We start from the raw sequence: 9,895 nt of genomic DNA, 5'->3' as shown, positions 1-9,895 counted from the left end.
TCACCTGTGATTCATTGACCTGCTTACCTGGATCTGAATTCTTCTGTGATAGGTTTAATTAATCCAGGAACCCTTCTTTAGGAATAATAAACTTCAATATCTCAGAACTACAGGGTGCTCAATATGCCCAAGGTATATTCATGGAAATTATTCCACCATGAGAACTAGAGAGACCTTCCCTACCTTCATCGATTCAGTTTGCTAAGTAGAACATACATGAGGCTTACTTTGGAAATACAGAGATACTTTCTTTTTAGTAATAAGTAGCCTGAAGGACAGGGAAAGGAGGTGAAAAATGTCATAGCCAGACCAGCAGAATCCCCTGGTCTTACCATTGCATGCGTTCAAATGGGTTCTTAGTACCTTAATTTTGAGGGAAAGAGTAGAAGAAACCAACCAATGCTTTTGCATGCTGAGTTTCTGTGTATGACACTAAACTCAAGAGAACTGAGACCTTTACAGAAACCAAAGATGGCTCAAATGACTCGTGAGAATAAATTAACTCTGTGCTCCTTTCTGACATGTTGAAGTTTCCTAATTGTAAAGCAGAACCAGCAGCCACCAACACAGAAGACCTACCCCACAGATGGAGAAGAGATGGAACACTGAAACTAAGCCTGAGTGACCTCCCCAGCCCTGGGGCGCAAGGCCAGTGGGGGGCCTTCAGGATCAGCAAAGCAAGTTCTCATCACCAAACCAGCTTCAGAGCAGCTGGCTTATTAACAACTGGAGATCCAAACACTCTCCTCCAGGTTTAGAGACCAGAGGAAAAGGGATGTGATGAGGGGGGTGGTCCTCAAGGCAAGGGGAGTCTATATTGCTGTCCCAAGAAGACCACTTCCCTCCTAAAATGCCTGGGATTTTCCACTTAGGAGGAGAAGGAAACAAGGCAAAACAATGAGGACCTCCTCATTGACCATCGTGTGCAATTAGGAAGCAAGAACCCAGCAGGCCAATGTGCCTTTTTCTTGGGTTCGGGAAAACTAGGCACAACCCCAGCGCACCTTTGCCCTCAGAAAAGCTAAGGCCAGACTAGAAAGGCATCAGGAGCTACAACTGGCCATCAGAGTTAAGCTAGCAAAGGCTAGGACTAAGACTGGGCCAGGCTGGGAACTGTCCAGAGCTCTGGTCTCTAGGGCTGGCTGTCCTCCAAGATCAGCCAGCCCTTTCCAAGGAGACATACCACATGTCCCTAATATTCTCTCTCCACATAATATGACCACTTTTCCCAAAGCACACATTTCCCAGAGCCTTTCAGGCCTGGAGTCTGCTCTGCCGGACTCAATCCCAGAAGGAGCTGTTAAATAACTCATTGTTTCAGTTTGCAAACTTTTTATGACTTAGTGACAAGTGAAACTACATTCTGACAGCAAATGCAAGTTCCCTAGTACTCAGTGACTTCTCTCTTTTTCTTGGGATACTCCCTCCCACTAAATCACAGACTCACTCACCACCAATACCTGGAATAAAGAAGAGAGCACAATACCACATTTTAACTTGTGAGATGTGGAGAACAGCTCTTCTCCTGAGAGACTAAGACCAAAAGGAAGTTACTTTTTCTCCTTCACCTTGAATGCATTGATGAACTTTCTGAATTGGACCCCAACAACATGTAGGAAAGCAGTCATGGGTAGTAATTCTGAGGGGCACAGATGGGACTAGCTTGCCTGGATAAGGTGGTAAAGGATGCAGAGCTACTTGGTTTCTCTTCTTCTTGCCTGTAAATTCCCATTTGTCCTTTCTCTCTTGGTCTCAGCTGGCAGGCACTTTAAATCAGCTGTGGTGCAATCCAGCCACTGAGGTTATTAGTTAATAAATGCTGACATCATGGCCTTTCCTGGTCATTCGTACATATTAAAATATGATGCATTAGCTCTCCAAGTGGAAGATCCATTGAGATCCAAAGAAAGGAAGCTATCATGGTGGACTTACAGATGTTGTATCAATCCTTTGGAGCAAAAAAGAGCCCATTTCTCCAACAAGCAAATGCCATCCCAAGGCATTGACACTAGTATAGATCCTAGAGGCTAAGACCATGCAAGGTGGCAGGCAGCATCTTCCAACCTCCCCATACACATGCATTCCCACCACCACACAACTTGCTCTTTCCTAGCTGCCAAAAGCACAAAATCTGATCTCCTTACCCTAGCTGGGTCTTCCCATTTCCCAGACTTTAAATAAAGATGATGGCCATTGACAGGGAAGGCTGAGAGCTTCTGTCATAAAAATACTTGGCAGCAAGCCTTGGAAATGGTGTAGGAGAAAAACACAAGCTGGGTTCAATATTTAAATTGAGAGGTCAGATTTAGGAATACTAATCTTCTCAAAAAAGAGATGAAACCACTTTCTTTCCTGCATTTTTCACTTTTGCCATAAGGCATTTTCAACAAAACACAGAATCTCATTTCTTCCAAGGAATAATGACTGGGAGACCAGCTGATCACTGGCACAGTGGTGTGGCTCATTCACAGCCTCCCTCACAGGCAGGACAGCACGTGGGCTGACAAGCTGAGCTGAAGGAGCTCCCCAATGCAGAGACTCCAAGCCACGGAATGTTACAAAGAGCACATGTTTTCAGCTTCCTTCCTATGGGCCAGGGATTTTTCACACTTCATCTCCTTCAGTCTTCACAACAGCAGTATGGGAAGAACTGCTATTATCCCAGCTTTATTAGATGGGCAAACAAGGGGACAGATCCTTGGGGTAACTTAGCCAAGGTCATACCACAAGTGGCAGTGCTGGGCTTTAAACCCACGTTGTACAACTCAAAAGCCTGTGCTCTATGGCATAGAGAATTGCCTAGGTGGCACCCACACAATGGGAAATTAAAGTGTGTGTCTATTTGCATACAAATGTGTAGGTATGTGCATACAGAATGTAAACCAATTGTGGAAATACAGAGGTGAGTCCCTAGGTCGCCAAGAAAACCTCACCCAGATTATGGTAACAGAGGATTTAAGTGAAAATACTGTGGGTCAGGGGCTACCTCTAAGGAGAGGAGCTGGAAAGGAAGGAGACTTACTTTCCCTATATACCCTGATGTCCTGTCTGAACATTTTAGATGTATGTGTATTTCCTACTTTAAAAACTTCTAATTGGGAGCACCTGGGCAGCTCAGTCGGTTGGCCAGCCGACTTCTGGTCAGGTCATGATCTCGCAATTCACAGGTTTGAGCGCCACATCAGCCTCTGGGTCCTGACAGCTCAGAGCCTGAGGCCTGCTTCTGATTCTGTGTCTCCCTCTCTCTCTCTGCCCTCCCCTGCTCATGCTCTGTCTCTCAAAATTAAGTAAATATTTTTTAAAAATTAAAACTTTTAACTGAAAAGAAATATCCATGTGTTGTTGTTGAGTCACTAAGTATTTGAAATTTACTGAGTCATATTTTCTAAAAGATAGATATATGAGAAAAAGCAATCCCATGCTAGAGAGGCCTATTGCATTCATCACAGCGGGGGTGCTGAGGGCGGGCAGGAGAAGTGGCTTCATTTAGTGCAGGAGAGAGGGCTCAGCTGGGGGGTGTCTGAGTTGCTCAAGACCCAAGAACAGTAAAAGCGAAAACATTCAACCAACCATCCTCTCCCATTTTCATTTTCAGACAACTGGCCACAGGACCTCCATTTAGAAAGTCAGTGAAAGAATGAATGATCTCACTTTCCCCAATAGGCGGGTCCTAAAGTGTTGTTCACAAAACAAAACTTGAGTAAACCTATTGTATTTTAAATATTCTAGCAGAGGTCCTTGTTTTAGCAATCCTGATGAGATCTTTGCAAAGAAGCTGATTGTGATAACACTGTATTTTGTAAATCTTTTTCTTCTTTTTTTTTTTTTTTTTTTTTGGAGCTGTACAAAGGTCCTAGTTTCAGCCTAGAGCCAATCTTCTGAGCTGCCTGGGTGTCTGGGAGACTGGTAAAACAGCCTGACCTAGAGCTCATTTGCATGAGACCAAGGACCCTCCTGCAAGAAACGTCATTATAAGGCCTGAGAGAACCTGTATAAGCTATATAAGCTCAACCTGATAAGGTAGCCTGGGGCATTGGAGAGAAAGCATGATTCAGAGCCTCAGAGCCTGTGTCTGTGTTAGGAGATTTCTTCTCAGCCACCTCTGGACTCAAAACCAATCCTAAAGGAGCGATGAACACAAGCTCTAGAAAATGTCACAGAGTCCTTCTTTGACATCCTAACAAAGAGGTGAGTAGTATTCTCGCCACTTCTGCCATGAACCAAGTGGGCGTTGCTAACTTGAGGGCTCCAGCAGAGAGAATACCCACTTGGCCTCCTCAGGGCTCCCTCTGAGAAGCAGGATCACCCTCTGACCAGCAGTAGGGACAGCACTAGCAGCACAAGATAAACCCCTTGGCAGAGAGATCAGTCTTCACAGGGAGGGTCCCAAGGGGCAACTAGGGAGAAAGCAGGGCTGAGGCTGGGCTGGCTGAAGTGGGCTGGAAGAGGTGAGAAAGAAACTGGCAGATGCCTCATTGCGGCACAGAGGAGTCATTTAAGTGTACACCTCACACGGCACCTGGAAACTCCTAGAGACAAGTGCACGAGATTTGGGGGCAGTCAAACAGTTTTGCAACAGATGGTCAGGGAGAAAGCCAGCAAACGGAGGAAAGTCCTGCAGATGGCTCGCTCTTAGTAGCATCTTACTTGTAACCCCAGACTAGTGGGCTGTGGTGTGGTCTGAGGAAGCTCAGGTCAAAACGTCTTAGGTTTTCACGACTATGAATTAACTGAAATACTAAATCCTAGCCTGTTAATCTAGTAAACATAGTCAGCCTTAGCTTCTTGCCCCCCCTCCTGTAAAACTTTGTGCATGACTTCAACTTTACTTTCCTTCTTAAGACCTGCCAAAATGCTGAGTCACTAAAAAAAATTAATAAATAAAATTTTAAAAAAAAACAGAAAAGAAAGTAAAGGAAGAGTGATCCTTCTTCTTAGGCTAGCTTGGTATGACCTAAGCGGCACTTTCCCCTCCACCCCCCAGTTGTGATTCCTGTGATGCTAAAGGACGTCACATTGCACAATCTTAATAAGGTTTCCAATCAGCCACACCCGCCCTGGCCCCACCCCCACCCTCCAACAGAGATTTATCAAATGTGGGATTTTCCCATGAGTCTCAATATTAGAGTCTCAACCCCCAATAAATATAAGACTGGGGATGTCTGAGGCTCATTCTGCCCTCGAGCCCACCAGGAACGAAAGAGAGCTTCATCTGCCCTCCAGGATCCCAGCCATGACCTTCCTCTCCACAAGTAAGTGAAGGAAATCCCTAGCCCTGGAACTGCCTGGCAGCCTAGCGGCTAAGGGAGGGGTGTGTGTCCGCTGGGAGGGCTGGCAGGCAGCCAACAGTCAGAAGCACAGCTCCCCCAGCTGTGCCGTCTGCTCACTGGCTGTTCTCCTTTGCCTCCGGAACAGGCGCCTTCAGTTCACTCGCCTTCTCCCTGGGGCTGCTCCTGGTGATGGCTACCGCTTTTCCTACCCCGGGACCCCTGGGAGGAGATTCCAAAGGTGATGCCACCTCAAATAGACCACCACTCACCTCTGCAGACAAAATGGAAGAACTCATTAAGTATATCCTCGACAAAATCTCTGCACTGAAAAAGGAGGTGGGTAGGCTCAACTGAGGGTGATAAAGGGCCTGTGTGGGCATTCACCTCCTGGCCCCTGGATGTGGACAAGGGCTTCTGCACTGGGAGGTCTTTGCTGGGTTCTGGAGCAGTTTAGATTTTAGGCCAAAGGGTCAGACTGTCTTCTGCATTTCTCTTCTGCTACTGGTCTCAGGGAGTTTCTTTCCCTCCTAGAAAATACACACTAGGATTGAAATCCATGTCCTCTGGCCCATTCCCAGCTCCATACTTGGCACTAGCTGGGTGTCACTGCCTCTCAGGACTTCTTTTTCCCTAACCAAAAAGTAATGTCTATCAATTTTCTTTATGTCTCTTGGACTTCGGAAGGATTAGCAAAGTGCCACCTGAAATTGTCTCAGGACAATCACAGGACTTCTAGGTTATGGAAGCTCAGTGGTTACGGACTCCCCAGAGTCCAGCATATAAGATGTATACTCAATCATCCACCAAAGTGGCAAAATCATAAGTAGGTTAAAGTAGCTACAAAGCTTTAAAGGTAAGGTAGTTTTTCTCTGTCTGGTAGAAAGGAAAGAACACAGGAGGGGGTATTGGGAGCCCTGAACCAAATCAAGTTCTGGTTCTGCTGAACTAGCTTTGCGATCTTTGGCAAATTCCCTGCTATCCCTGGGGTCCCATTTATAAAATTATGGAATTGGACTAGATGATCTCAAAGGTCCTTCTAGTTGGAAAATTGGGGTTCAAATTATATTCACCTAATTATCATCAAGATTGCTGTCATTTATTGACTACCTACTACGTGCCACATACTTTATGTAAATAGTATGCCTCATCTTCACAAAAAAAAAAAATTTACAAGGGAGGAGTTTCATTATCCCCAATTTGGAGAGACAGGGACACCAAGAATCAGGATAAGTAACAAGTGTGAAGTCATAGGTGAACGCAGAATTGAACCCAAGCATGCCCATCTTCACAAGACCTGGCTTGCCTGGATGCTGATGTGGTGTGACCTCATTCTCTTCGAGAACTTCCTGCCTTGGTAAAACATGAATCGGCCCTCTAGTGGTGTTTGTTTTTGGGGCACTTCTATGACAACAGTTCTGGTATTCCTCCCCAGATGTGTGACAAGTACAACAAATGTGAGGACAGCAAGGAGGCACTGGCAGAAAACAACCTAAATCTTCCGAAACTGGCAGAAAAAGATGGATGCTTCCAATCTGGGTTCAATCAGGTAAGAACACATCACACTCACTATTAACTATTCCTTAGTCAAAAGGTCTCCCTCTGATATGCAGTGTCTGTATGCATATAGACTAGGCAGACAACAAAGAAGGGAGTAAATGTAAAGAACATCGCTTAAATTTCACAAGGAGGCCAATTAGAATCTTTCTGAAGGCAGCTTACTTTTGAGTGCAATGTAGAGATAGCCCTTCTTTATTGGGAATTTCACAGCCATCAAACGTTACAAACTCCAGCAGGTTTAGCTAATTATCCTGCGCAAAGTGGCCCTTCTCCCAGTTGGTTGCCCTTAGCAGGATCACAATCTGCCCTCCCTGTGGAGGTCATTCTCTACACCCTCTTCCTTCCAGACAGTGGGATATCCTGCACTGCCTTCTGATTATTCCATAAAAGGTTCAGCCCAATATTGACAAGGAAAGGAGTGTAGCCAGAAGGAAGAGTATTAAGGGGAGAATCTTAGAAGGACCTCCATGCTACATTCCATCATCTATCAGGTTTTGTGGGTAAAACTGATTAAGTAGTGTCTCTGTCCAGATATTTAAAATGGGGCAGCTGATGCTGTCTGATGTCTCAAAATATGATGCTAAGGGGTATTTGAAGCTCCCTGAAGGGGACAGAGGGAGAAGTAGCTGAATTATAGTAATTTTAATTTTTTTAATTGATTATACCTTCCTAGCAATAACTGATTTTCCCATCTTTTCTCTTAGGAGACCTGCCTGACAAGAATCACTACTGGTCTTCAGGAGTTTCAGATATACCTGAAATTCCTCCAGGACAAGTATGAGGGTGATAAGGAAAATGCCAAGTCTGTGCACACCAGTACTAATGTCCTGCTCCAGATGCTGAGGCGTAAGGTGAGCATTTCCTCATCCCCTCTCTTGGTGTGAGGCAAATGGGCTCAAAGAAAGGAGTCTAGACAACTTGGGAATGCAATGCCAATTCAAAACAGATGGCCACATGTAAAGGAAAGGATCCAAGAAATATTTTCTGATAGTTGAAACCTTTTTTTTTTTCTTTCGGCTCTCTTCCGCAAAAGACATCAATAACTATACTTACAACTATTAAATGAGGTAGATTTTAACATCAACTTCTACTATCATGGCTTAAGATAGAAGGAAAAAAATCTGTAGAGGCAGAATGAAGCACATCCAATCCTGCTCAGTGATCTATAATAAAAAAGAACAGAGGGCACAAAAATTATTTTAATATTTTAATTACTGCCAACTGATATTCTTGTCATTGTGGTAGTTTCAACTCTTTCCTACTACTTTTTGCCAAAAGAGTTAATGCAGAAGCATGTTTAAAGGCTAGAAGGGCAGGTACCAAAGGCCCTGGTCACTACCAGCTACCCGTTCAAATTTCACCTAATGGAGGCTTGATGGCACAGCGTGTGAGCCAAACAAAGTGCGCTAAGAAGGGTACTAGACAGAGAAGCAAGCACATGGGTGTTGATATTGTCACTGCCTTTTCTAGTTGTTTGCCTTAAACCAGTGCTCCTCCCCCTTTAAAACACACACCAAATCCCCAGGAATCTTGTCATAGAGCAACGTCTGATCCAACAGATCTTGGCAGGGGGAAGAGCTGAGACACATCTCTAACAAATGCCAGGGGATGCCCATGCTGTCGTGCTCAAGAACCACAGCTGGAGGTGCAAACTCTCCCACAACTACTTAGCCTCATGTCAGTGGGTCTATGGAAAGGTGCTTCCCAGTCCTCCTTACACCACAGATCAGTGGCCCCTCAATAGACAGAGGATGTATGGGGCTTTGCGCCAGGCACCGTTTAACATAAGGGAAGACAAGTCACCATGGCCGCCCTCAAGATGCTCATGGTATAACAGACATAGAGTAGCAAAGTTGGGGAATAGAATTCAGTCACCATAAAAGGGCTGCATGCAGGATGGGCACAGGTGGGCTCAGGGGAGAGGCACCTCCCCCTACCTGAGCTAGTCAGAGCAGGCAACCCCGATCAGTCTCCTTCACCCCAAATTTGAACATCTTCCCAAAGCCCAGGGCATTCTGCCACTGCAAAGGATTTGTTCAATACTTAAATAGTTCTTTTTGTTTTCTTTTTCCTTCAGGTAAAAAATCAGGATGAGGTAACCACTCCTGGCCCAACTGCAGAAGTCAGCCTGCAGGCTAAGCTGCAGTCACAGGATGAGTGGCTGAGGCACACAACAATTCACCTCACCCTGCGAAGCCTGGAAGACTTCCTTCAATTCAGCCTCAGGGCTGTTCGGATAATGTCACCTGGGCATCTAAGATTGCTGTAGTTCATGGGCATTCCTTTCTCTGGTCAGAAACCTGTCCACTGGGCATGTAACTGATGTTGTTCTCTGTGAAGAACGAAAAGTATGAAGGTTAAGACACTATTTTAATTATTTTTAATTTATTGATATTTAAATATGTGATATTGAGTTAATTTATATAAGGAATAGATATTTATATTTTTATGAAGTGCCACTTGAAATATTTTATGTATTCATTTTGAAAAAGATAACGTAAAATGGCTATGCAGCTGGAATATCCTTGACGTTTCAGAGCCAGATCATTTCTTGGAATGTGTAGGTTTACCTCAAATACATGGCTAACTTATACATATTTTTAACAAAAGGAATATTTATATCATATTTATATAATGTTTAAATTGTTTTTATGCTAATAAACTCCTTTTTAAAAAAAATCCACAACTGAGCCTCTGTGTATCCAGTGAAGTTGAATAGAAACAGGTTTCTGTCACCAGCACCACCACTACCCAAAAAGCTACAATCACCTGGAGAAAGATATAATGGAGAACGTACTGCATGTCAGGCATGTGCTAAATGTGTTGCATCTGTGATATTTAATCTTGGCACTTGTACACTCTTTTATGGATGTGGGAGAGTAAGCGATTTCTCTAAGTCACCCAGCTGGAAGATAAGGCACAGGCTCAGATTTTAAGTCCAGGTCTAATTGTCTCCAGGTCCCCTAATGTTAACTTCCTAGGGAACATTTTGAAAGATATAGAAAATTCCAAGACATGTTAATACAGGAAATACATTTAAAAATGCAATCAAAAGTCTTTGAAAGGGC

The 9,895-nt window shown here is 44.3% G+C and overlaps 1 protein-coding gene across 5 annotated transcripts; it reads left to right on the top strand.

The window, feature by feature from the left end:
* The first annotated feature begins 4,023 nt into the window (after nt 1-4,023).
* On the top strand, nt 4,024-9,484 carry IL6 (interleukin 6). 5 transcript variants are annotated; one of them, XM_039238870.1, is made up of 6 exons: nt 4,024-4,188; nt 5,224-5,252; nt 5,416-5,606; nt 6,703-6,816; nt 7,532-7,678; nt 8,905-9,484. In XM_039238870.1, the coding sequence occupies exons 2-6, from the start codon at nt 5,234-5,236 to the stop codon at nt 9,094-9,096; spliced, it is 663 nt and encodes a 220-aa protein (XP_039094801.1). In that variant the 5' UTR covers nt 4,024-4,188; nt 5,224-5,233; the 3' UTR covers nt 9,097-9,484. The 5 variants fall into 5 exon arrangements, with proteins under 5 accessions (XP_039094801.1, XP_039094799.1, XP_039094800.1 ...); XM_039238868.1 differs by having other exon boundaries at nt 5,194-5,252; XM_039238869.1 differs by having other exon boundaries at nt 5,186-5,252.
* Nucleotides 9,485-9,895: the final 411 nt, after the last annotated feature.

This window comes from Hyaena hyaena, unplaced genomic scaffold (genome assembly GCF_003009895.1).
Source record: "Hyaena hyaena isolate Hyena2069 unplaced genomic scaffold, ASM300989v1 scaffold_149, whole genome shotgun sequence".
Lineage (NCBI taxonomy): Eukaryota > Metazoa > Chordata > Mammalia > Carnivora > Hyaenidae > Hyaena > Hyaena hyaena.
Note: the sequence above shows the minus strand (reverse complement) of the source record. Positions and strands in the feature narration are given on the sequence as shown.